The sequence below is a fragment of the Patagioenas fasciata genome, chromosome 11 (assembly GCF_037038585.1).
Source record: "Patagioenas fasciata isolate bPatFas1 chromosome 11, bPatFas1.hap1, whole genome shotgun sequence".
Lineage (NCBI taxonomy): Eukaryota > Metazoa > Chordata > Aves > Columbiformes > Columbidae > Patagioenas > Patagioenas fasciata.
This window is the reverse complement of record NC_092530.1, coordinates 8,012,175-8,040,015: the sequence shown is the minus strand read 5'-3', so window position 1 is coordinate 8,040,015 and position 27,841 is coordinate 8,012,175. Positions and strand designations below refer to the sequence as shown.

At 42.9% G+C, this 27,841-nt stretch overlaps 1 protein-coding gene across 3 annotated transcripts; it reads left to right on the top strand.

Annotated features, from left to right (window-relative positions):
* The first annotated feature begins 128 nt into the window (after positions 1-128).
* LOC136106554 (SLAIN motif-containing protein-like) lies at positions 129-27,108 on the top strand. 3 transcript variants are annotated; one of them, XM_065846927.2, is made up of 9 exons: positions 129-278; positions 2,796-3,517; positions 14,065-14,201; positions 17,222-17,371; positions 20,629-20,769; positions 23,202-23,519; positions 23,716-23,853; positions 23,968-24,286; positions 26,046-27,108. In XM_065846927.2, the coding sequence occupies exons 2-9, from the start codon at positions 2,817-2,819 to the stop codon at positions 26,110-26,112; spliced, it is 1,971 nt and encodes a 656-aa protein (XP_065702999.1). In that variant the 5' UTR covers positions 129-278; positions 2,796-2,816; the 3' UTR covers positions 26,113-27,108. The 3 variants fall into 3 exon arrangements, with proteins under 3 accessions (XP_065702999.1, XP_065703000.1, XP_065702998.1); XM_065846926.2 differs by having other exon boundaries at positions 130-278; positions 26,043-27,108; XM_065846928.2 differs by lacking the exon at positions 17,222-17,371 and having other exon boundaries at positions 26,043-27,108.
* The last annotated feature ends 733 nt before the right edge of the window (positions 27,109-27,841 follow it).

The window sequence follows — 27,841 nt, the reverse complement described above, 5'->3', positions numbered from 1 at the left end:
CGGGTCCGCGCTCCCTCCCCCGGGACCCTCCGCCACCTCACGCCTCCCCGCGCATGCGCAGAAGCGCGAGCCTCCCCACACTTTCCTTTACCCGGCCACGGGCGCGCGCGCGGCGGCGTCGCGCGCGAGCGAGGAGGCGGAGCCCGAATGCGCGCGCGGCGGCGGTTCCCTCCCGCCGTTACTGAGCGGGGCGGCAGCGGCGCCGGAGAAAGGAGGAGGTGGAGAAGGAGGTGGCGGCGCCGGAGCGGGCGCCCGGCGGCCATCGGCGGCCGCAGCAGGTACCGTGAGACGGGAAGGGAGAGGAAGGAAAGGGAAGGGATAGGTTCCAGGTGACCGGAGCCCTCGGCTCGGCGGAGACCGGCCGCGCCCGAGCCCCGCTGTGAGGGTCGCGCCCGACCCTCTCCGTCCCCTCACAGCCCCGCCGCCCCGCTCCTCGCGCAGCGCACCCCCGCCACCGGGCCGCAGTGTCCTCCCGGCGGTCCCGCTCTCCACACAGCACCGGCTGCGACCCTCTCCCCGCCCTCACCCTCCTCCTCCTCCTCCCCCGGTTCGTCCCTCAGCGCGGCCGTGCCCGCGCACCGGGAGCTGTCCAGGCGGGAACCTCCTCCCCGCTGTGGGGAAGCGGGTTCGCCGCCCGCCCGCGGCGGAAGGGGGGTCAGTGGCCGCGCGGGTGCTCGCCCCCCAGCCGCATCTCGGCCGTGCTGAGGGGAGCCCGCTAACCGGCCGTTAGAAACCCGGATGTCTGTCTGAAAAAGTCCAAATTATTGTCTCTGACACAGGAATGGCCTGAAATGTGGCTTCTCCTTTTTTTCCTATTTTTTTTTTTCCAGCCCATTATACAATGAAATTAACTTTTGCAAATTTGTATATGTATTTTTTTTCCTCCTGTATCCTTGGAGCTTTATTTAGATTTTTTTTAGACTTACCGGTCGTGGGAAGGAAAATGCAGTTTTTGCTGCTCTTAAGCCTTGGAGGGGAACTGATTTTTCGGATGAGCGATCTCATTATTTCCCCCTTCCCTGGATCATTGTCTTTTGCTTTACCAGGAGAACTCTTAAATACTCCAGGGGTGCATCCTCAGCGAGGTACTGAGCATTCGTTTTGAAGTATCTTTGGAAATCATGCTAGTTTGGTTGCTCATTGAGAGATCGGATGACTTAATAAGAGCGAGAATGCATGCAAGGAGATTTGTCCAAGTGGGCTTATGAGTAGGAATCAGGTTGCTTGGTAATTACAAATTCATTTTCTTTTCCCCAAGTCAGAATGACTTCAGCAATGCTTCTTATAGGCATGGTTTTGAAATCTGTGTTTAAAGTGTGATGCGGTCAGCTCTGCTCACCTGTAGCTCTTCCTAAGTGCTGTCCCTGTTCATTATTAATTGAAATACGTCTTAAAATTTTCATCTTGTATGTAGAGCACCAAAATTTAAAAAGCTGCCAAGTAAATCCAACCAAACAACAAAAACAAGCAAACAAAAGTGTATTTTTTTTACGGGAATTTACTCAGTGCTGTTACAATAGGGAGATGCTGAGGTGTGTATGCGGGGGGGTGTCTGTATTTTTAACCTTCCTTGCTTTGTGTGCCTTATGTGACATTTAATTTTTGTGGTTTCCTCTACTTGCTGGCAGTTAGGCCTTAAAAACAGGAGAATTTTTCAGACAGCAAAGAGAGGAAGGAAGAACACGTAGAGCCATGAAAAATCAGCATTCAAATGCAGTTGCAAAGTCTGCATCAAATCTTTTAAATTTTGAATTGGCTGCGTTGTCCGTCTCCCTCTTCTGTCTGTCAGTCTGTTTGCCCTCCTGCAAAATAAGAAGGATTTCTTTTAAGGGAAATCTGTTTTACTTACTCTGTAGAACATCAGTCTCATCTTAGGGGCTTTTCAGTGAAGAATCAATTCAGAAATGAATGCACCCATTGAAACTGAAAACTCGTGTAAATCACTAGTGTAGGGAGAAATCAGTGTTTGCTTAATATTCTGTAAGTGCTGTAAAAGTGTGTGTTAAATGCACCAGCATTATTTTGTGGCTTTGGGGAAGCCTGAACACCCAGGCAGTTTAAATCTGCCTGACGATGCTCAGCGGGCTCTTCCTTGGTCAACACAACCACAGGTTGCACTTAAGACAGGAAAAGCAGAGATGACTTCATTTTATGAAGTTTATTGGAAGATGTGACCTATGGTGTGATGTATTTATCTATTTTTTCTGTTTTTCACTGTATTTGCATCAGAGGGCTTGCCTCTTTTCAGCTGTAACAGGAAAATATACCAGTAAAGACACCTGTTATGTGTATTTTTGTGTACACAGTAACTGCAGTTCCTGTCATTAGTCTTTGGTATAAGTTGATACAGAAATGTTTTCAAGTATTTTCTGGTTTTGCAGGATAAACCTGGTAAGGAACAAAGGATGTTTTTACCATTTTCTTAATGCTGTCATTGTCTGACGTCAGCACCTTACTAATTATGTTTCCTGACTTTGCTCAGTCATTTTCTCAGTATTTTGTTTGTAAACAGATGGAAACTAAACTATTGTGCATGATTAAATCAGCTTCCTTTTATACAGTCTCATTTGTAGCATAATAGTTGCACATCCTAGCTATTTAAAATGAGTAATTTATGCTTGAAATGCTTCATACTAATTTCAGTTGTTCTTTTTCAATAGATTTTGATTAAGTTCAGCCACCTTGTACCCCAGTGTTAATGCTCACAAAAATCAGAATTTTTGGTGTTTAATTCGCGTTTACTTAAAGTATTGTGTGTCTTTGTGGAGCTTTCATATGTTTTTCATGTCTCGCAGTGAAGCCGTGTGTTTTGGGTGATGGTAGTTCCTGGAAATGCCCCAGTTATCCATCAGGATCGTGCTCTGGAGCCTGACTTAGGACGAGACTCGACGGCAAACTCTACCATGGGCCCTGACGCGGAGCCAGCGGCCGAGGAGGTTGGAGCGGAGCTGGAGGAGGTGCGGAAGCTGCGGGAGCTGGTGAGGAGGCTGGAGATAGAGAATCAGCACCCGAGAATGAAGAGCAGCAGGAACACGCTTGGGACAAACCCGCAGAGTGACATCCACACTGCTGTGGATAACCCTGGGCTCAACGGGATGGAAATCAATAACAGCATCAACGCCATAACTGAGAAGCAAGAATTGCAAATCATGGCAGATCTGCACAACCAATTAAGCAAAATAAGGAAAGAAGAAGGAGAGAACAACTGCTTAAAAAAAGACATAGATGCCCAAATGCGACACAGTTGCAACAGTGCCACTGAGGAATTGTCTTCCAATGTGTGTAAGGTGGAAATGAAGAGTGATGATAAAATCAGATGTTCCTCACTTGTGGATACAAGCGATAGCACAGAGCTTATGGGAAACCTGGTCATTGCGGGTGTTGATTCCTCAGTGAAAATCAATGAACAAAGTCCCAAAGAGAAATGTGGAGATCTAGAAAGTCTTTCAAATAACACAGATCTGGATGAAGTGACAGTGTTAGAACTTGAAAATTGCACTGAAGAAGAAGATTGCTGGTATGTATCTCAAAACTTCAGTAATACCTGCAACTTAGGCTGCTGCTGTTGGGAGTTTCTATGTTTAGGCGTGCATTAATTTTTAAGGGTATAAGGTGATTTCTTTGTAGTGTTTTGACTTTTAGCAGCAAGAATGCAGTTCTCATTATCATCTATTCTTACTTTAAGACCACTTAGCCAGAGTATTATGGGTCTTTTTAAAAAATCATTTCAACTATGAGGCTTGTCTTTCCTCCTTTCTTCCTGGCGCTGCTGTAGCAAGCACGGAAAACTTTCTGTCTGTGTTACTTTATTTGGGCTTGGTGATCTTGAAGGTCGTTTCAAAGAAAAACAATTCTATGATTTATGTGTAATCAGTGAATAATGGAGTTTTTAAACTTTGTACATAACTGTCAAGTACTATATTTGAAGAAGAGTTTTGTAAAACACAGACTGAAACCTTAGACTGTTTAGAATTTGTGGCTTTCACTCGTATCTAAGACGACACATAATTTCAATTTCCTGAAACCTGTTTCTCTGCAGTTAACCTGTTTCTTTCGTTGAGAGACATGAACTGAAACAGTTTGGTGATGTCGTCCTTAACTGACCTGACTGTAGGACTTTCCACCAGCAGCCTTGTTCAGAACTTGTTTTATAAATCAGCAGATTAATTTCCCTTGACCTTCCAGAGGTGGTTAAAGTTCGAAGCCACTTCCAGCGCCTGCAATGGCTGTGACTTGAACCTGGAGTTCTCAATTACGAGACATTGTATGATAGCCTCGGGGATCTGTATGTTGCGGTTCGAAATTGCGTAGCTAGAGATTAATCTGGAGGCAAAAATAGCATTGCTGAATACAAAACAAATCTTAAACTCTAAAAATTCATTAGCCATTATAAGTGAAGGTAAACGTTTGTTAATGCAATGGAGTTCAGCAACGCAGTGATGTCAGCTCAAGTTGAAATCAAGGTTATATTAAAAACAGGGTAAAGTATTTTTGAGATTACAGTTGAGGGAAGAGTGACTTAGCAGTGTTAGTTTTGGAAAGGAATGTATAAAGTTAGAAGTGTTCTTCAAATTTGAGTTTCTTATGTGTTCTTTTTCTGGGCATTCAGAAGGTTCATTTGCAAACCTCTGCTGGCTGCACATGGTACAAGTGGCTTCTCGTTTGTTTTTAACTTCTGCTGCCAGTCGTGATTTCTATTTGTAAGCTTTCTTGTAAAACCCAAATACTGTCTAACTTGATCACTGAAACTCTTTAGCATACCTAAACAGCATTTTGGGCAGATTTCTTTTTTTTCAAAAAAAGCCTCAAACCAGATAAGAGCATATTTTAACAGGTTGAATTTGAAAGACATGCTCCATTATTTCCATGTTAATGAAAACAGCTAGGTTTATCTTCATGTTTATATAGCCTGTGCCATGAGAGATTCTTCAAATTATACTGACTTGGTAAAGAAACCAGTTGGACTCTGAGATTTCCATGGGCAGTGAATAGTGTTCAGTGCAGTCAGGAGAGATTCTGCACACAGAGGCTCAGTTTATTAACCTCCCCTTGAGCTGGTGGCTGATAAGGTCGTTCCTCTTTACCAGGTGCCCTTCTCACTAGGCCTTCATGTTTTCAATACCTCTCTTTTCTTGGCAAATTCGGTTAATACAGGCTAACAGATTAAAAAGAGGCGCTCCAAGGAGATTAGATAACGGTGGTGTTATGGAGGTCTTGTGCAAGTTGTGTTATCATAAATTCCCTTTGATCATGTTGCATTGCTTCTGTCTGGTTTGTTTTCCTTTCATCGAACAAACCTGGTAAAAAAGAAGCTGTTTTTGCAATGTCTTCTTGTTCTAGACTTCTTCAACTAAACCTCAAGCGGGGAACGAATAATGATCAATACAGTCAATAGCGCGTGGCTGTGCTTATTGCCAAATATCCTAAATTCTCTTCGTAAGCACGTCTCACATACTGTCTGTGCAGATATTCTTGCATTCATTGGACTTTTTTAAAAAACAAAAAAAATAACCCAACAAACCCCCATCTTAGTGTTGTATGGATTTAGGATCAACTTGGTGGCATTGCTGACTGGAGGAATTTTGTACTGCCTGGGTGGCAGTAATATCTAAGTGTGTCAAACAGTGTGTTAGTCAAAGTGAATAGCTTACTATGTTGTTATATTTGCAATCCTTTTTTTAATATTATACATTAGGGGGGGAAACTGTAGCTAATTTTGGAACATATTATGTGTACTTTGATACTTAAAATTTTTGGTAATTTCTGAGAAATGCACAGTGGCTTTGCTTTTTCCTGTCACTGCTGAATTGATGAATTTTAACAGCCTGGTATTTTTGGTTCACTGACCTTTTGTTTAATGTTATCTAGTAGAGGCGATGATGGTTTATACCTTAAAGAAAATGAAGAACTCATTTTATATTTTAAAGTATGAAAGAGTTTAAAATAGGGAGTGGAGAGTGGGAAGACTTCAAAAAGAGAAGCTTTAGTTCTTGTACCTTCACGTCATTCTTGTTTTAAGAAGAGGCCCAAACTTTAGGGTAATTTCTATTGTGGTATTGTGCTTGTACTCATGACTTAGTAGGCTTGAAACCTGTAGTTAATTCTGCTGGGTGGATTTTGCTATTTGAACTGAAGTGTTTACAGCAAAAAACTATTGCCCTGAAGCATGAGGGAGTGGGTCAGACGAATTGGTACATTCCTCCGCAGGTCCAGAGTCTCTGTTTCTGCACTGTTTTCGAATTATTGGTTTTATTCAGGTCAAACTTGCAAACGTTTCTGTGCAGCTTCCCTCGGCTTCAGCAATATTCATGTGGTCAAAGGTTTTGTTTTGAAAAACAACCTTACGCCGACTGAACTCCTGTGAAACATGAGGTACCTGTAACTCTGCTGCTTTGGTGTCTGTCCCTTGACTTGGTTTCTTAGGTCACTTTCTCGAATAGCTGTTCAAAATTGTAAATATCCTGGAGACGCAGCCAGGGGAAAGTCAGCTTCCCATGCTGGTGAGCTCAGCATGAAGCTTCACTCAGACTTCATGGCTGTTTGCCCGTTCCTGGTCACCGGTTCATTCCCTTACGTTACAGAGCAGCTCCTGAGCTGTTTGTGGAAAGGCTGTTACCTCTACAGAAGGGAAAAAACAAGATATGCCTTCAATAGCGGTACCTTGTTTGGCTTCCTGTTTGTTTTCTTAGGTACTCCCTGTACATAAGAATTAAGTTGTGGTCTTTTGTATGTTTAGTTCATTGTTCTTTGTGCAGTGATTTGTGGTCAGCATTTTGTTGTGCATTCCCGTGCTACTCATTTGGTGTTTTGTCAGATTTTTTTCCTGGTAAGACTTCAGAGAGAGAATTTTGACTTGGAATTAGGATGAAATGATTCAAATTCCAACCCTGTCTAAACTGTTCTTATTAATGCGTCATTGGATGAAAGAGAGAGAAATACATGGCAGAGGTGAAAAGCCTTACACTTTGTAATGCTCTTTATCCTTTTTACTGGGTTAGCCTGGTTTTGCCTCCATCTCCACCTCCTCCTGCGGTGTTTCCTTGCCAGCAAAACTCTACATGACTTAAAACCAGTAATTTGCAAACTGTTTTCCCAGACTGATCACCTTATAAAAACCTTCCAGACGTATTTTTAACAATGGGTCAGTTAGCTCGGTTGCATTATTTGATGTACAGATGACTTACCAAAACCATTTCCTGACTAGCTTGTTTGCGTAGCGTGTTACCCGCCTGTCCCAGCTGCAGGTATGATGCTCTGTGTGGTGTCTGGGTTGATGAGCTCCTTCCAAACCCTCTGTGCAACTCTATGATGACGTGACCGTTGGGCCCCTCAGTTCCAGAAGGACAGGGAACTGCTGGAGAGAGTCCAGCACAGCCACCAAGATGCTGAAGGGAGTGGAGCATCTCCCGTGTGAGGAAAGGCTGAGGGAGCTGGGGCTCTGGAGCTGGAGAAGAGGAGACTGAGGGGGGACTCATTCATGGGGATCAATATGGAAAGGGGCAGTGTCAGGAGGATGGAGCCAGGCTCTTCTCAGTGACAACCAATGATAGGACAAGGGGCAATGGGTGCAAACTGGAACACAGGAGGTTCCACTTAAATATGAGAAGAAACTTGTTCCCGGTGAGGGTGTCAGAGCCTGGCCCAGGCTGCCCAGGGAGGTTGTGGAGTCTCCTTCTGTGCAGACATTCAAACCTGCCTGGACACCTTCCTGTGGAACCTCAGCTGGGTGTTCCTGCTCCATGGGGGGATTGAACCGGATGAGCTTTGCAGGTCCCTTCCAACCCCTGACATCCTGTGATTCTGTGTGACCGTCAGGAGTCCTTGTTCCAGTAATTGCCAGTGCCAGAGTTGAGTCATCTGAAAGGAAAAAGATATCTACCTGCTTGTGTGCAAAATCTGACCTTTCAGGTTAAATTGCTTTTGATGGCGGAGGCTTAAAATGTCTGAGTTTTTGTTGAAATGTTGGAGGTGTTGGCTCAGGGTTCTTTGTGTAAAACAAAGAGCGGGGATAGTAACCTGAGTGCTGGGTGCCTCTGCCCCTTGCTGCAGCAGGACTGCTGCCAGAGCCGCTCAGCACCCCTCTGCATAATACAACTCTTAAGTTGTCCCACAAGGTGCCTTTTGATCATTTTATAGATGCTTGGCTGTGTCATGAGCTTAAGCTAATAAGGTATTTAGAGCTTCTGTGACTCTGTGATGAGATTTTTGGTATTTTGTTCAGCAGGATTAGTCACTAGATAGATGTGAAAAAGAGAGCTGCCTCTTCTGGGTTTTGCAGTGTAGTTTTGTTTCTCTCTTTCCAATTTCTATTTCTTGGGAATAAAGGCTCAAACCTCTACTTGAGCTAATACTGTAATGTTTTTTTTTGTGGAGTGTTTTCCACAGGATTTTCCCCCTTGTTTCCTTTTATGTTTCTATAATTTCAAGACCTCTTTCCACTCCACAACGCTGCGTTGTCGGTGTTGGTATTTCTGTTCAACAGTAGTCTTTAAATTTGACACTAGAACAGCGTAAGCACAGTAATAAATCTAAAAAATCAACTCTGAAGTCAGATACATAAAGGAAAATGAAATATCTGTTTGAAACACACACTTTATAGAAGAATTTAGCTTCCTTCTTAGCACTTTCTGGGGTTGTATTTTAGAAATCTAATTTCTTCTATACATATTTAGCTACCTTGGGTCTCTGTGTCCTTTCACTGATGTATATAATTCAAAGGTTTGAAAATGGGTGTAACATCTGCCCTTTTTGGTACTGCTGTAGCTATTGGTGCTAAGAGCTGTGGAAGATGTACAATAAACCAAGCACGTGTCTTATAAACAGTTTCATTTTACTTTCAGTTTAATTTACTCATGTGCCTAGTTATAGATCTTTCTGCAGCCTGAATTATCTTCTTATGATCTATATATCTACTAGTGCAAATATTCTTCGTGGGTAGGGTCTTAAATTCTCAGGCAATACTGACTTGTACTCCTACAACTGATTTGATGTGTTGCTAAATGCTGTTTTTCGGTACAGTGTGCAAGTTGAGAAAGTTGTCATATGTTTTCTAGATTCTTGGGCTATTTATTTAAAGCAGCATTTTCAAAATCAAACAATAGTGGCTGTTAACTCCCATTAATCCTCCTGTGACGTTGGCACCAAATGAAAAATAGTATCTTTAGAAGATGCTCTGGTTTTAGTAGGTTGGAACATGTCAGAATAAAGTGCAAAGAATTCTACAAATTCATTTTTGAGTGCATATATTCTTAATGGAAGAAACAAATCTCGTGCTTGCTGCATGACTAAAACTACCTGTCTGTTAACAGAGGTGTATTTTATAAAGTATTTTGTACGGGAAAGGGAAACACATAGTAAGCAGAAACTACAGATGCTTTATGGAAGGGTTCCCCCACACAAGCTGGAGAAAATCTCATTCATGTTTAATAAGTTACGCATCAAAACCATATACAGAAAATTGAGAATATATGCGCAAATGTTTGCTTTCTAAATTTTGTATTAGGCCTTGTAACTATCTAAATAACTCCTTAATTGTCATCTGCAATTTGACAAAAGAAAATATTCAAAGCATAACCTTTTGCCTTTTAAACAGAACACGCTTCACATCCAAACTGCTGAGCTGTAGGAACAGAATGTGAGGTAAAGCTTATTCAGTAATCGGGTGTTTGTTAAACCCAAAAGACTTTGGCTGACTCATAAATTGGCAGCCGTGTCCATAGTTAATGATGTGCCCGAGTACATTTTTTACAGTGCTTATTGGATTATGTTAACCTGACAAATCAAACAGCCTTAGAGGATAAAACTACCAGAAATAACATTCTGCATCTTTTTAAACAGAGCAGAGTGAGTTTAGCTTATCACATAAAGCTCTTTCAGAAGAAAGCCTGGTTTAGTTCCGCTGGAAATGTGACACTGTGTTCACCTGGTGGTTTTGGTTTCTCAGCTGATGGTGTGCAGTGCTGCAGAAGAACAAGCTGTGCCGGCACATTTGGAGAAGTTAGCAATCAAACAAGTGTTCCTGTTTTCAGCTGATACGGTCCTGAGGAGAAGCACAGTTGAAAGCGTGGAAGGCGCTGTGTAGAACAACTGCCAGCTGAAGTAGAGCAGGATTTTCTCCCTTAACCTAAAATATGTGAAGAACAGCGTGACCTGCCCTAAGGAGGCTGTTGGCCTCTTTTTGTTTGATGGTTTTATTGCTGCTTTTTTGGTCTGAACTGAAAAATAAATCCAGAGAGAGTGAGCACTTTGCTTTCTCTGTTTTATTGGATTGGAGTGGTTGTAATGCTCATTTACCCGTGCAGAAAAGCAGCAGGAGATGCTTGTGGGCTCTTTCATAAAAGATAACGTTGCACATTCAGGGATATTTGTAATCACATTTCTCAGCATTATTTTGTCAATAGCAAATTAGCTTTTGGATCTTTTTTTATTTGCATGTGATTTTGTGTAAAGCTTGGTATGAAAAAGTTTCTGTATGAGACGCGACTAAAGAGACTGAATTCTCTCCCTGAAAAAGATGGGTCTGGCCAGAGATATTATTAAGATATGTAAATTGGAGACAGCGTTTGGATTGATCAGTTGTTTCTGTGCTTATCCTTACCTGGAAATGGGTAAGTAGACAGGGTAATAGGTTAGGTAGACATTTTGATGCCAGTACAGTATTTTAAATATCGCAGTTGTCCCTATGTTTTATTTTACCAAATGTTGCTGTCCCAGATAGGACACTTAACAACTGAGAGTCCTGTAGTATGTTTCTGTATTTTTCTTAGAAATTAATGGGATAATTACTGAAATAGCTGATGATTTATAGTGATTTTCTTGGGGAAAGGAGTATTTTATGAATTTCTTGAAAATGAGGTGTCTGTGTGAGGACGAGTAACTGGAGCAGAAAGACGATGCATTTTGCAGGAGTGTCACAAGTTATTGCTGGAAGAGAGAGTAGGAAGCAGCTGAAGCGTGTGCAGGCATCCCTTGAAATCTTAAAACCATCGTCATGATCATTTTATGCTCAAATCCTGGATTTTGCACCGAGGAAGGTGAAATATTATCAGCATGAGGATGGCTGTTGGGAGCAGTGTAAATGGAATGTGGCTGTAGCTGGTTTGCTGGTGACCAAGGGGGTTTTGCATCAATTTAAGCGGTTCACAGGGTGAAGCGGTGCCGGACTGGTACTTGCAAAGAAGGTGATGGTGGAAAAAAATACCAGTTGTGTGTGCAGAAGAACTCTCTTGCTGGAGGTTAGGACCCATGAAGCCTGTTGATGGTAATTTTCTTGGTACAGAGTTGTTGTGCTTGCTAAAGGCCATGGGAGCAGTTTGTCAGAGCCTGGTGACACAGATGGGCTTGAGGGCTGGACTTCATGTCTGCAGACGACAGCGAAACTTCTCCATCAGGTTCCGGGGCATTCATAGAATCACAGAACAGTTTGGGTTGAAGGGACCTTCTCAGCTTCCCGGTACCACCCCTGCCATGAGCAGGGACATCTTCACCAGCTCAGGTTGCTCAGAGCCCCGTCCAGCCTGGCCTGGGATGTCTCCAGGGATGGGGCATCCACCACCTCATTCATCCCTCAGAATTTAGTCTCACAGCATATCCCTTCTAGAAAGATACTCAATACCTATACAATTTCAAGGGCTTTCAAGTTTTCTTCTTCTTCTTCTTCTAGCACACTTAATTCTAAGAAATTACATTGTGGACAACTTCAGTAGTCTGAAACTTCAACTGAAAGAACTTCATGGTCTTGTGAACAAGACCAAAAGAAGTTGGTGCTTTCAGAAATTTTCTCTCTGCTTTTTTATTGAGTTGAGAGGTGATCACTTCACAGGCTTTTCCAGAAACACAGGTCCTTAAGTTCATCATCACAGAGCTTAGTTTCTTACCCGTTAATTCTATTTATGGTGCTTTGAATGACTTCAGCAGAATACTATATTAAATATGTTTTTGTACCAATGCATTCATAGTAAATATGCGTATTAAGATTACTTCACTGGAATTCTAATGTTAAAGTAAGGTACATATTATTATATACAGGGAATTTGTTGTATCTGTGGGCAGATTCTGTTAATGACGACACTTCTTGTTTCTATTCCTGCCTCTCTGGCGCTATTGAGTAATTGTGATCTCGATACTCTCTACCTGAGGGTGTGCTCGAAGTGATATGCAAGAATTAAAAGCCATTTACCTTTTATATGTACACAATACTGTGTTTTGTTTTGTTTCCTCATGCCAAAGTTCTAAGTGTGGTGCTAAAGAGCAAAGATGATAAAATATAGGATGCTTTTCTTTGTTGGGATTTTTTGACTTTAAAATTGCAAATGTGGGGTATGTGAGTAAAGTATTTGACTTGCTTTTCAGTCTGGCTCCTGTACTGTTTGACCTGTCTTGAGAGAAATTTTCTGCTTACAAAATAATTAATAGTTAAGCTACTTTACACAAGATCAGTTGTAAATAATCCAATACTATAAGTTGATTAAATCTGCCTGTATGTAAGGCTAATCCTCTGTGTTTATGCAGAACAATGCTAGGTGTATTAGAACTGTCATAAACTTAGGCTTTAGGAGAACTTACTTAACATTACAATAAAAAGGAAGAGACTGTGTCAAAGGCATTTGGCAGAGTCTCCCACAGCATCCTTACAGCTCAACTAAGAGAGTGCGGTCTGGATGACCGGGTAGTGCGGTGGACTGTGAACTGGCTGAAGGGAAGAAGCCAGAGAGTTGTGGTCAACGGGGCAGGGTCCAGTTGAGGCCTGGATCTTGTGCAGTGCCTCAGGGGTCAGTGCTGGGACCAGTACTATTCAATATATTCATCAACGATTTGGATGAGGGAATAGAGTGACTGTCAGCAAGTTTGCTGATGACACCAAGCTGGGAGGAGTGGCTGACACTGGAAGCTGTGCTGCCATCAGAGACCTGGACAGGCTGGAGAGCTGGGCGGGAAGAATTTAATGAAATATAACAAGGGCAAGTGTAGAGTCTTGCATCTGGGCAGGAACAACCCCAGGTTCCAATATAAGTTGGGGAATGACCTACTGGAGAGTAGTGTAGGGGAAAGGGACCTGGGGGTCCTGGGGACAGCAGGATGACCATGAGCCAGCACTGGGCCCTTGTGGCCAGGAAGGCCAATGGTACCTGGGGTGGGTTAGAAGGGGGTGGTCAGTAGGTCAGAGAGGTTCTCCTGCCCCTCTACTCTGCCCTGGGGAGACCACAGCTGGAATATTGTGTCCAGTTGTGGCCCCTCAGTTCCAGAAGGACAGGGAACTGCTGCAGAGAGTCCAACGCAGCCACCAAGATGCTGAAGGGAGTGGAGCATCTCCCGTGTGAGGAAAGGCTGAGGGAGCTGGGGCTCTGGAGCTGGAGAAGAGGAGACTGAGGGGGGACTCATTCATGGGGATCAATATGGAAAGGGGCAGTGTCAGGAGGATGGAGTCAGGCTCTTCTCGGTGACAACCAGTGACAGGACAAGGGGCAATGGGTGCAAACTGGAACACAGGAGGTTCTACTCAAATTTGAGAAGAAACTTGTTCGGGGTGAGGGTGGCAGAGCCTGGCCCAGGCTGCCCAGGGAGGTTGTGGAGTCTCCTTCTGTGCAGACATTCAAACCCGCCTGGACACCTTCCTGTGGAACCTCAGCTGGGTGTTCCTGCTCCATGGGGGGATTGCACTGGATGAGCTTTCCAGGTCCCTTCCAACCCCTCACATTCTGGGGTTCTGTGATTCTGTGAAAAAGGAAACTTGCATGCAGCTGTACTGCCTAAATGACTGAAAATTTCTAAATCTTCCAATTAAATGATTTATCCCTGAAATCCGTGAGGACACCCTGTGGTGTTCGTTCAGTGTCTCAGAGCTGTTGTGAGAAGATCGGAGACAACTGTGGCCTACAGTGCAATACAGGTGGAATATCCAGAGCTGGGGGTGTTTAATGAAAAATACAACAGTCAGACTTGAGAAAGTAGATCTTTGGATAACTTTTCTATTGCTTACTCTTACGTGTACTTTAGTAAGTGCTACTTTGGCTGTAAGCTTTGAGTTAATGAGCACTTTTTCCTCTCCTTTCAATCCTTGCAAAGGCTCTATGTGTCACCAAGAAAATCTACGACAGATCAGAAAACAGATTCGCCTTTAAAATGGTGCCGACAAGTGTTGGACAATCCCAGTCCTGAAACAGAAGCAGCCTGCCGAACTCTTATAACCAGACTCGACCAAGGTATGTACACTATAATAACTGCTGCTTCAAGTGTCTTTTATTACCACTTGGGTACTTCATGTTACTGAGAAACAGTAAAGCAAAGGAGACATGAAGTTTGTCGTTGCTGAAGTGGAGAATATCTGCAGAGATAACAAACGTTTGTGTACAGCCATCTTTGTCACTATATAAAAACCTCCCTTCTTTTGGTTTACATTGGTAATGCCTCAACTGCTGAAGATAAGAGATCATTCTGTAAATGTTAAGAAAACTGCTGATTTTAAGTAATAGATGAAACAAACCGAGCTACAATGTTTTGACTCTTCTTTTTTTTAAGACATAAATACAATCATTTCAAATGAATTGCCAAATTGATCACCTTACTTTGTATTTTTTAATATATTCAGAGCCTAAAAGCTAAAATATATTTAATGTTTTCTGACTATTTTAATGTTTAAACATTTTTTAAGGTAAAAATATGTAGAGGAAAAAATGTGCTTGTGGGGAGAGAATCATATGAAACTATTATAGCAGCTTTTTGCTCTATAAAGACTCTTAGTGTTGCTGATTGTTTCTTATTCTTAACAATCTTACCATTAGTATTATTACCTTAGCAAAATAGTTTTCTGATACTAAAAACTTACAATACCAAAACATTAAAACCTGTAACTTGAAGAAATGCTGTCACTTTTGGAAACCTAGGTTTTCTTCCAGTTTTATCATTCCATAAAAGCACTTTATGGTGATGTTTAGCTGTGTTATTTAACCACTGAGAGAAAACCCCATAATTAATCTGCTTGAAACGAAAATGCTCTGGAGGGTTCTGTTCACTAGTCACATAGTTAGTGTTCTGGGGCCATAGGGTTGTTTTTCTTCTCTTTTTTCAGAGCGCAGAAGGACCAATCCCATTTTAGCTTTTCACTGACCAAGAACCATTAGAATAGGTGCAGAGTTCTTTACAAAACCAGGAGGTTATTCTATTTCTACATACCTGTAGTACATCACCTTTGGAGGAGATCTCCTGCCTGGGCTACTTCTCATAGCCAAGACACTGAGGGGTTTGAAGTGAATAAATAATCGCTTTCTATATTTTATAGCGTTCTATACCACATAGCTTCACTTTGCAGCTGGAGGGTGATTAGTTTTATTAACATTATTTTCTTCTAACAACTGGTAATTGAAAAGCGCCGCTGAGCAGGACACATTGCAACCTCAGCTGTCTGGTTTGACCGATGGACACGTAGACACAAAAGCTGGGGTCAGCAGGGTTGGGAAAAGTGAAGTTTCTGAGAGAATTAATGATTCGAAGTTCAGTGATGGTATCAACTGCTAAAATATAACTCGCAGTTTGGTACAAAAGTTGTTGTCTGGCTGGCTTTGTCTTCCATGTGAATGCAATAATTTTGATTTCAGATTGACCAGTAGTTTGACCTAAGTGATTTTTAAATGTACATACAATGTAAATGGGTACAATATAATGTATACAATGTAAATTACAGTGGCTTGCACTGCTCATAATCAGGCTTATTTTGAATTTAGCCTTGAAATTCCTGATTCGAGAGAACTGAATGAGTTTGAGAACAAACTTCATTTACTTTTATAAACCATCCGCACTTAAAAATTTGAATGAAGATTCATTTGATTAATTCTTTGCTTTGTGTCTGGAATGTATCAAACTTTATTTGTACTCTGTCGCTCCTTTTTAATGAAAAATAGTCCGAGTTTATATTTGTGGGAGTGCATATAATGAATCTTCATCATTTTCTAAGCTCCTTTCCTCTCAACACTTAGGGTTTGGTGGGCAATTCTGCAGCCCCCTGAGTATCTACAGATCACAGACCGATTCATTTCCATAGCATAGTAGCTGCTTGTTTCCAGTAAATCACTAAGCATGGATGCAATAAGTTTTGCTACCTGGCTTCTTTTGGATCATTTCACCAACTCATATGTGAGTCTGTGTGCTGAATAAATATTTCAGAATGTTGGTTTTTCATATTGATTTGCTCTCCTTTTATTATTATTCAAAATAACCTGAAGTTCAATGGAGTTCTTTAAAATGAAGGCAGGGTGTCGATGCGACAGATGTTTAAGAAAACAGTCATCTTTGAAGATGTCGAGGGTTTTGATTGCGGGGTGACAACAAAACCCTGGCAGATGTATTGTTAACCTCCTCTCCCCCACTTCCCCCTTTTGCCCCTCCCTCTCCGCCTTCCCACTAAGGACAGGGGATCGGGAGGGAAAGAAGGACAGAGAGGAGAGAGTTGGAAAAATTAACAATGTTTTACTAATGCTACTGATAAAATAGAGAAAATAATACAAAATATACAAAACCAATCTGGAAACTCCCAGCAACTGCAGAGCCGGCACCTGAAGTCCTGGACTGGACCCTGCAGCAACCGGAGCTGGATTCAGTCTGTCACTGGCCTCAGTTCGCAGGGACAACGCGCAAGGTCCTCTCCTAATGTCAGCCATAAGGAAAAGGGACGAGATCCTGGTGATCTCCCACTTTTATATGAAGTATTCACATGAATGGGATGTTATATACAGTTGGTCAGTTTCTTGGTCACCTGTTTCTCATTACCCCTCTCATGAGAGCTGTACCCATCCTTATCAATAACCTCGCATTCCATTGCTGTGTTTACCAAAACATGTGTCTGGTTCTCCAGGAAAATGCAGCTGATATGAAGCTTTAGCTGACAGGCAAATTCACTAAAAGAGAAACTGGTTTTTAACAAAACCAGGACAGAAGACGAGCACCGAAACTTTTCAGAAACGCATGGCTTCTTTAAAGCCAAGTTTGTCAGCAGTTATTCTTGGAATTCTTCAGAAGTGACAAAACAAGTTAAAGGGGAGCATGTGCAAGGGAGCAGGCACTGCTTTGCTTCCTACGTCTTGTAATTGCCACCATTGATGTCTGATTTGAAGTACATTTGTCACAACAGTTAATCTTGTTTGATCTGTTCCTTTATCTTATGCTCTTCGCTTTTAAAAATAATTTAATAACCTTTCTGGCTTTTTCTTTGTATTTTTTTCCCTTCTAGCCAGTAGATGGAAAAACCTGTATTGCAGTCCATTGGCATCACCCAGCGCACATAACTTGAATACAGAGCCAGGCTCCTGTAGCAATGCACTAAACTCTCCCGGGCATCTCAAATCGACTAACAAAGCACTACTAACCTGTGGCAGCTCAGGTATGGCATGTGTAGAGCAGCACAAACCCGTGGTGTTTAAAATGCAAGGAGTAGTACTAATTGACACAGGGAAAAGTTGCCAAGAGACGTGAATCTCCCGATGGGCTTTTCTCCTTTTAATTTGCTCACTTACTGCCCCAGGTCTCATTTGTTACGTGAGAGAAAACATCCTTGCATTCTAAATGTCTTCTAGTTCTTTCATGGGTTTGTTTTTATAACTTTCTATGTAAGTTGCACTAATTTTAAGTGACTTAAAATAGAAAACACCTGTTGGGGCAAAGGAAATATTGCTCTTGAATTGTGTTATCATATGTAGGCGTTAACTTCATGAAGTTACTTGGATTCAGTTTGCTGGCTTGAGAGTTTGTGAAGTTTCTTTTGAAAATATTAATGCAGGCAACAGAAAGAAGCCTCGTGCTTCGATATAAAAGGCACATCCTCCACGAGAAGCCTTGAAACTGGCCGAGTGGGCAGCGAAACGCAAAGTAACAAAAGCTTTCCATCAGACTTAATTGTGTTTGGAGTAAGATTTCCTACCTTGCAGGCAACTTATACAAGATTCTTATTAGAAGCTTGTATTTGTGGGTACAATAATGAGGCTTCTCCTAAATGGCTCGGCCTCAGGGCTGCCTTTGCATTTAACTACGGCCTGAGGAGCCCGTGTAGGCTCTTCCAGGAGCTTTGTTTATCCTCGATGCATTTCATGCTCACTCTCCTGGAACAAATGTTTTGCCTCTTGGCTTTACTATCAATAATTCCTTGATATTTTTTTTTTGGTGGAAATTGCTATATCCTAATCTGCATGTTTGAAAACATAAAGCACGTTTAACCATTTCTGCCTTGAAACTTGATATTAAATGAACCTTTTTTTTTTAAGATCAAAAAGGGTTGCATGTGGATGTTGTCACAGCTGCAGGTTGCTTTTCAGATCTGCTGCTTTCCTGCTATACATAGAAATTAACACTTATCTCTGTTTTGCAACCAAAATGATGCACGTAGGACTGATTATTTTTGCAACAGGGAAAAATCCCTAAATCAACTTATTGTTTTTAATATGAGGTTGGTTGGCAGTCTAAGCACCTTTTTGCACAGAAACTGTTACCAATGTGTAAAACCAAAGTCTCTGTGCAACTTGGAGGCTTCTTCATTTGCTCTGCAAATCTGAAGTTGTCAAGGGTACCACATAAAAAGCCAAGTGTAGAACAGGCTTTGTCAGGTAGAACGATGAGAGTTCGCTTCAGCTGGTTGGTGGCTCTTCCCTTGGGACGTGTGTACGTGCTAAGAGGAGTTTAAAGTTTAAATTGACTCAAATCTAGAATGTTTCTCTTTCCCTTCGTGACTGTTTCTAAGTAAACCTGCAATTTGAGGTGCAGCAGCCAAACTAAATGCACACAATGGAATTGGGAACTTGGCTTTTTAAAAAGCTGTGTTCAAGATACAGCTGCGTTAAAATACAGCTTTTAGTATTAAAGAGGGTGCTGGTTACAGCAGGAAGCCTGTGCTTATTCATTTTAGAGCCTCCTCCTTGCTCTCATGTGATTCCAACTGCTTATAATATCTGTTCCTGTCACTGGAAGGAAGAACCAGGATTATATTGCACAGGAGCTCGATCTTGATACTGGAGTGTCTTGACTTGGGGTGTGAATCTGTGCAACACACGTGCACACATGCACCCTTTGCGCTACAGTTGCACTTCTTGCTCTATTATGCGAGCGTCTTGAAACCAGAATAACTTGCTGCCTTTTCAAATGAGGAATTTGAGGCTCGCTGGTACAAAACAGTGGTTTTGGTGTCATCAGGCACTGCTCTTCAAAATGGGTTGAAGAAATAACGTTGGGTACCTGCTGCTTTTTCCTACCTGAAGGGAATTAACTGTTGTTTGCAAGGGTTGCTCAGCAGTGTTTTTGAGATGTGTGGCTGAGAACAGACAAAATGTTGTATTTCTAGCATCGTTGTTGAGAATTATCCGGTAGGTGCACGGCCTTCAAAACTTCTTAGAACACAGCCATCAAAACCACGTGAGCTGAGGTAAAAGTCAATGGTAAATGACATCCTATAGATGCTTTGGGAGGCTGACTTACATTCTTGATTTGTCGGCTGGTGTGCTACAGCCTACTTGTTGTTTTTTGTTCGGGTGATGATCTTGAATCCCTGCTTGAGTAGGATTTGGATTTCTTAAGTCCACTCTAGTTGAAAGTGTTCTGAGGCTCTTGCATATCTACCAGCTTTATCTGATCTTCTGTCAGATCATGGCTTTACATATTCTCTTTTTTGGTGGGTCTAAATCTATATAGTACTAATTGCAACCTTGTCTTTACAGTAATGATGTACTCTTTCCTAAAATAGCTCTGTGAGTTACGTGGTCTTATGTGTCTAAAAAAATATGTGTGTATATATAGATATACATGAAGCCATATGGTAGTTATAAAATTTCTGTGCACTGGGCTACTCCCCCATCTGAAACACAAGTCCCTGGGTAACCCCTCAGTTCCACGGCTCGTTCTCATCTCCCCAGTTCAGTTGCAGTAGTGGTGCTCTCGTGCCATGGAAAATACTGACTCGCTTAAGAAAGGGTGCTAACAGGTAAAAGTTTGCACTTAATTATGATTATGATGATACTTTTATTATTATTCTTCAGTACTCTTCTCTAATGCCTGATGTATGAGAAGATCCCTCCAGTTTGTTTTTCATGACCTCCTTGCCCATAATAGAGTTTGGTTTATGATGAGAGGAAAAAAACTGGATGAACCTCAGGAATAAGGAGGAGGAAATTAGTATAAACTCTACTTTGCATAAGCAGATTGCATGATGAATTTTTGAGGTACTGCACTCTGAAGGCCATTTGGGTCCTTTTATTCCTATGACTGCTCACCAATGCCCTAGCAAGCACTTTGTATATTAATACATAATAATAATTTTGGTGCTTAATATCTAGATCGGTAGTTACCCCTTTCTCAAAATAGGCAGGGATAATACTGATCTTTTGAAGGATGTTTCTATGCTCAAAATTACCAAACATCCCTTTGCCACCTTTTGGACAGAAGTCCACAATGTTTTCCGCACACACTCTGCCTGCTGAAGATCACAGGTGAAAATGCCGAGCATTGCGTTCTCAAGTAATTTCTAACTTCTTAATTATTTTCTAGCACCCATACCTCAGCTGCACAACTGCACTGATTTTATTAGTGGAATAATCTCTCTTGTTTAGTGTGGGGATAACAATGCTTTTTCTGTCCGTCTGTCCTTCCCTGCCGCAGGTTATCTGAGCATGCATTCTGCACTGAGCTCTCAGTCGTCGGTGGACAGTGAGCTGAGCACCTCTGATGACTCCATCTCCATGGGGTATAAACTGCAGGACCTGACGGATGTCCAGGTTATGGCACGTCTTCAGGAAGAAAGTACGTGACAGCAATCTCCCTTGTGTTACGGTTTTAGAATTGTAGAGGAATGCAGGTGGATTCCAACTGTTTTTCTCTCCGCAGTTAAAAATTATTTAGTAGATCACTTGAAATGTTTGTAATTTGCAGGGGCTTCCTTTAAACATCTACAGACCCAAACTGCCACTTAAACTTAGCAGTTGTGTAACATTCTCAAGATTACACTTAAAGTGTTCTCCAAAAGCCCACTTTGTTAGATACTTAAGTGCCCTTTAATCACAGAATCCCAGAGTGTCAGGGGTTGAAGGGCCCTGGAAAGCTCATCCAGTGCAATCCCACCATGGAGCAGGAACACCCAGCTGAGGTTCCACAGGAAGGGGTCCAGGCGGGTTTGAATGTCTGCAGAGAAGGAGACTCCACAACCTCCCTGGGCAGCCTGGCCCAGGCTCTGACACCCTCACCGGGAACAAGTTTCTTCTCAAATTTGAGTAGAACCTCCTGTGTTCCAGCTTAAACCCATTGCCCCTTGTCCTGTCACTGGTTGTCACCGAGAAGAGCCTGGCTCCATCCTCCTGACACTCCCCCTTTCCATATTGATCCCCATGAATGAGTCCCCCCTCAGTCTCCTCCAGCTCCAGAGCCCCAGCTCCCTCAGCCTTTCCTCACACGGGAGATGCTCCACTCCCTTCAGCATCTTGGTGGCTGCGCTGGGCTCTCTCCAGCAGTTCCCTGTCCTTCTGGAACTGAGGGGCCACAACTGGACACAATATTCCAGGTGTGGTCTCCCCAGGGCAGAGCAGAGGGGCAGGAGAACCTCTCTGACCTACTGACCACCCCCTTCTAACCCACCCCAGGTACCATTGGCTTCCTGGCCACAAGGGCCCAGTGCTGGCTCATGGTCACCCTGCTGTCCCCTGGCCCCCAGGTCCCTTTCCCCTACGCTGCTGTCTAATAGGTCATTCCCCAAATTATACTGGAACCTGGGGTTGTTGCTGCCCAGATGCAAGACTCTACACTTGCCACTCTAAAATACTCCATCCCGGATTGTCTCTGAAGAACAGATGAAGTTTCATCAATAACTGTTTCATAATAGCAGCAGTTTAAACAGCAGCAGCTCCCAGTTGCCCATCTGGTTGCTGCCCCTCACCGGAGCAAACACGAGCACCTGCGTGATCGCACTGTGCATTGGTTTGGGGAACGGAACCAGCTAAAAAATAACCCAGCAACATTTTTTGCTTGTAAATTTTTGCTTTTCTGAGCAGAAATCTGAAATCAGATTAGAAGCTGTCGTAGGGGGCTCCACTTGACAAATTCTTTATTTCACAGAAAGTGCAAGTAGTATTTCACGGCTGTGTTGAATACAACAGAAAGAGCTGAAATGACAGTTTCAGTTTTGCTCTGGTAAAGTGCTCAGAGACAGCTCTGCAAAGTTAACTTAAGCATAAAACACGTTTGTGTCGCAGTGTGTGGGGATTTCAGGGCCCTGATCCAGTTCCCATTAAACCCTCAGTAAAGTTTCTATTGACTTCAGTGTGATTTGGATGGGGGCCTAATTGAAGATCCAGGTGGGAAAATGTGGTTGGCTCTGTTGGTCTGTGCAAATGAATCATTAATTTGATTTACAGGAAATAGAGAATGAAGTTCTCTGTTTTTCTTTTGGAGAACATTTACTTACTGTGCCTTTATAAATAAAAAAAATACTACGATCTATGAATTGGAATAAGACACCAAAGAGAGCAAAAGGTGTTAATATCTTCTTATCACTTTATTACACCCGAGCGCAGCTGAGGAAACATTGTAATAAAGTGAATAAAGCAAATCAAGGCATTTTTTAAATAAACTTGAATATTTTCTTATGCTTTATGATCACTTAAAAAAACTAAACTCCCTTCACCTGGTTTGGCAAATCAGTTCTTGGCAAGAAGTTACTTGTATTTTGTTAGGCAGGAAGATTTAAAGGCATCGTTTGGGGGAGAACCTGTAAGTAAACCAACCAGATATGCTGTAGGTGTCAATAAAAAGCAGGTGTTTTTTCACTTGGAAGCAGAAGTTCAAATCTTTGTTTCGACATGTGAAATGCTGGTGGGTGCATAATTAATTGAACTAAAAAACTCATACTGTCAATTAGACTCCTGTACCTAGCTAACAAAACAGAGCCTGCATGGCGATCTATAGTCCACAACCACAGCTGCTTGTGAATGTGTCGTAAGGAGTAATTCAGGTCAATTCAAATATTAACTCTTTGCTCTAATTAAACAGTACTTATATGGGTGACACTGCTCCAGTTTAGAGATTCCGCAAGCTGTGAGTGTCTTCAGTAATTAACTTGACTCTCCTTCCAAGGTGAAATGAACCACTGATTAAATCATTGCTTGTCAATTAGTGTCGCAACTGGGTAGGGAATTTCTATTTTAAAGCATGGTGAGATTGAGCCACATTCCCTCCCTCTCCAGGCCTCCGGCAGGACTGCGCCTCCAGCTCTGCTTCTGTCTCGCGTCGCAGCTCCAGCGCCTCCCTGCACTCCCTGCGACGAGGCACCTACAGCGACCAGGAGTTCGACACGTACAGCCTGGAGGACGAGGACGATTACGATTGTTCCCTGTCGTACCGCAGCGCTCACAGATATTCACCGTCTCCGCTCAGTTCGCCCCGGTGCCAGTCGCCTTCTTCCAGTGCAGATTATGGCAGGTCCTCGACTTCCCGGATCCGTCCCCCGCGGAGGTCGGTGCAAAGTCCGATGCAAGACCGGCTCAAGTATGCGAGCAGCGAAGGTAAGTAAGCTAGTTGTGTGCTTTTGTGATGAGTCCCTGAAAATAATTTTGACATACACATTTCAGAAGAGCTGCTGTTTATTGGAATTAGTTACACACTTGTCTGCTTTTAAGTGCGTATGTTTATCAAGACATAGTATAAACCGTTATGCATCTCTGAAAGTGGCAAAAAAAGACAATTTGCTCTTGATTTCAGAGGAGATGCGCCACAGCATGCCCAACCTGGCCAGGACAAGCCTTCGAACGCTGGAGTCTGTCCGGAGCAGTCGGAGCCTGGAGTCAGATCTGCAGGTGCCAAGCAGTCGAATTCCAAGAACTCAGCAGCGGTCGGCAGGTCAGCGCCGTGTCTCTGTACACACAGCTTTCCTTTTGCCTGTTTAACCGGTACCCTGAAGTGTTCTTAAATACTGTTAATGCATTAGTCTTCCTTCTGTCATTCCATTTCTAGGTCTGGCTCCCAGTAAGCTCAGGTATTCCTCCACTGCCGGGCAGTCTCCCCTCACCGTGCGACAACCGATGAAAGCAGCTGCGTGCACAAACTCTCTCTTAACACCCAGGCAGCCAGTAAAAGCCTGTGGTTATACAAGTGCTGTCAGTGGAGTTCGAAAACCACAGGCGGCTTTGCTTACTCCAGGCTCTTCCAGCAACAGTTGCACTACCAGGAGCAGCAACATGGTCACTGTGGCAAAAAATGCGCCCCTTAAAGCACGCACATCTGTTGGAGGAACCTCGGTGCCCAAGAGCAAGGCAACACCACCATCCAAGAGGTAAGCGTGAGACTTCAGCCTCACAGACTGCACATTAGGAGCTTTTTCATAAAGTGACGTTCGTCTCGGATTTTCAAGTGCGACGTGGGCGTAGAGTTGGGTCAGAGCTACTGATTGAGATGTGGGGTTGTGGGTGGGGAGCCCTTAAAGAAAGGGTAGGACTTACTTAACTGGAAGACTTATGGGTCCCCAGTCAAGAAGCAAGGTGTTGCAGTTGATTTCAGTGCTGCTAAAATTAAATCATGTGAACGTACGTGTGGACTGACAGGTTGGGACTCATCAGCTTCTGGGTGAGATGCCCTGTTTTACCGTGTAATCTGTGACCGAACCATTCAATGGTTCAGTATTCCATCTGTTTAAATAAGTGCTTTTTTAGAAAAAACAAAGCTAATTATCCAGGAAGATGAAGAGCCATAGGCTCAAACTTCTTTCTCTAAAAACACAAACATTATGGCCCATATTTATTTGGTGCATACATCTATTTTTGTGAAGGGGAAAGACTCGACTACCAATATAATAATCTTCTCAGGTGATCTGCTTCGGTGCTTCTGTAACTTCACTGCTGGTAAAATAAGTTTGGTGTGGTTTTTAATTCCTTAGTCCTTAGATAGGACTCTAGGTGGGTGTTGTCCAAGGCCTAATGGCTTTTAGAAGTGTTTGAAAAGCAGGACAAAATAACAAGGCTTATCTTAATCATGATTCTGTATCATTGCGGTTTCATACAACAAAGTGAAAGCAGGGCCTATATAATTCCAAAAACTTAGCATTTTGGTTCTTTTTGCACAGGTCTGAACTGATTTAGGGGCCATGTGTTAATCCAGAAAGATGCAATGGGTCTTTGGACTTCATTATTTTGACATTTATTTCTAGCTTTTAGCTTTTATTATTACCTTCCTAAACATTTAGGCAGTGGATAGCTGGAGGTTGTGGATCATCTAAAGCAACAGCTGTTTAGTTAGAACATATTCAGTATCTTTAAAGAGTAAGGCCTCTAAAGTGCTCGTAACAATGTGCTTTGTGACAGCTTTATGCCATTGTAGCAAAGTGTGTTCTTATCCCATTGTCCTACAGCATCTCCTGTGCTTTTGTGTTTGGTAAATCTGGTAAATCCGCTACCAAATTGTCAAAAGAGATTTTTTCTTAATAGCTATTTGTAGTACAATTGTAGCATGAACTTTTATGACCGAGGGAAGTCAAGTGGATTCAGTATCAGACTAATAAGCCATAAGCACTTGTTGATTTGTAATGTCACACAGAACCCCAGAATGTCAGGGATTGGAAGGGACCTCGAAAGCTCATCCAGTCCAATCCCCTCCATTGTGACCTTCAATAAATTGAACTGTATCTACTTACTAAAAAACCAAACCCTCAAAAGGGAATTTTTAAACTCTTAATTTGTAGTAGAACTCTACATACAACCTAAGTATCTTTCACCTGTTTAGCCATATTTGCAAGTAAAAATATTTCTTTTGGGGGAAATGCCCATAACAGTGTTAATAACTGAGCAGAGCAAGATCAACGTGGCTGTGTTTAAGGAGCCATTAATAGTCACTATAGTCCCTTCATCTCTCTGAACTGTGGTGTCTGTCCTGTGTGGGACATGGAGCTGCACCAGACAGATGTTCACTTTGCCAAAAACCAGATGTTGCAGAAGCCCAGGGTAAACTAAACCCTCTAACGAGCATTCCCGTGCACATCAACAGTTTACCGGGGCTGCTTCTCGTCGCCATGAGTGACTTATTTTTGTCTCTCACAGCAGATTTCTCCAGTCAGCACAGACCGTGCAGGCCCCGGATGACGACTCCTGGAAGGACGGGTGTTACTGACACTGCCAAACACAGCGCTGTGACACTGACCCCAGCTGGCTGGGCGAGAAAACCTCACTGGGAAATGGCGAAAGACCCGTCACAGTGCAGGCTGATGTATATATATATAGTTCCTGTCCTCACCTTCTGCCGAGAGCCCATCCTCTTCCTGGCGGAGCAGCCGACTGCTTTACTGTGTTTTCACTCTTCAAAACGTTGCTGAAATCTGAGTCTTCCTGTGAAGACTGAAAAGAGCCTTATTTCACATAAACCTCTACTTGCAGCCCTTTGGAAGGTTTGTCACACAAGAGCTTGGCAGGTGTCCTGCTCCCGAGGACACGTGCTGCTTGTCCTGTTTGTGCCAGAAAGCAGCTTTGGGCCGTTGCTGCGGCGCATTGCACAGCAGCGGCTTGGGGAGACTAGAAATAGTTACATAGGTGTTAGAAACGAGACTTTTTAAATTCAACCTGTTGTACTTTGTCTGAAACTCAACTGGTTTTGTTTTGGGTTTTTTTTTTTTTACGTCTGTATAGAATGTATTTCTGCTACTTTTTATTGTTTGTTCTAGAAGATGAAGCAGGTTTTTATAACTGTAGTACACTTTGAGCTGTCGTGTTCAGGTGTGTGCAGCGCAGGCCCCGGGTGAAGGAGCAGTACACAATATTTGTGTGGGGTTGTGAACAGGTGATGCTACTTGAAAACTGTTGATCAGCATCTTCCTATCTCAGACACAGAACTAACAACCACCGGTTAAAAGTGAACTTTTAACCAATAACCCCCCTGACTGATTTGACTTGAAATGTTTCCCTTCACTCTCTTCCAACTGCCCTCATTTTTGTAGAAGAGTTTTCTACTGTCTCTTTGGCTGTGAAGGATACTCAGTGTCCTTTTCCTCAGCGAGTGCTGGATGCTATGAATACAGTCTTAGTACAGAAAATATGCACTGATAGCAACGTTCTCCCTGCCATCAATGTGATTTTGATAGCGTAGTTTAATAAAACTGTTATGGTGCTGAAAGAGATCTGCTTTATTCAACTGGTGTGCCTGACGTCTGAGTGGTTTTTGTGCTAGGAATGAGGCTTTTCACAACCAACTGCTTCTGCATTTCAGCTCTTAAGGCTCTCCATAGGTAAATAGGTCTCCCGGGAAAGTCTATGGTCCCAGTCTTGATATTTACCTTAAATCTTGGATTTCATGAATGAGGTGGGTGTTAGCAAAGGAGAACTTAATTCACACCAGGTGAGTGTCAGGAGGATGGAGCCAGGCTCTTCTCAGTGACAACCAGTGACAGGACAAGGGGCAATGGGTACAAACTGGAACACAGGAGGTTCCACTTAAATATGAGAAGAAACTTGTTCCTGGTGAGGGTGTCAGAGCCTGGCCCAGGCTGCCCAGGGGGGTTGTGGAGTCTCCTTCTCTGCAGACATTCAAACCCGCCTGGACACCTTCCTGTGGAACCTCAGCTGGGTGTTCCTGCTCCATGGGGGGATTGCACTGGATGAGCTTTCCAGGGCCCTTCCAACCCCTGACACTCTGGGATTCTGTGTTCATGTATTTTCTAGGTGACCATCCACAAACAGCCTAAGCAGAAAGAGAGGAAAAAAACCCTTGCAAACAGGCAGCCCTGCGGGCTGCTTTACAGCAGAGGTCACTTTGTGCATCAAGTTTGTTTTAGAAAGAAAAAGAAGAGTGTTGGTATCAAACTGCTGTTCCTGCATCACCCACTCACGTCTTGAGATGCATCTGTAAA

Coding starts and splice junctions, on each gene's coding strand:
- LOC136106554 (XM_065846926.2), top strand. CDS start 2,817: ATGGTAGTTCCTGGAAATGCCCCAGTTATCCATCAGGATCGTGCTCTG. Junction 17,372..20,628: donor ACTAACCTGTGGCAGCTCAG/GTATGGCATGTG, acceptor TCCCTGCCGCAG/GTTATCTGAGCATGCATTCT. Junction 20,770..23,201: donor GGCACGTCTTCAGGAAGAAA/GTACGTGACAGC, acceptor CTCCCTCTCCAG/GCCTCCGGCAGGACTGCGCC.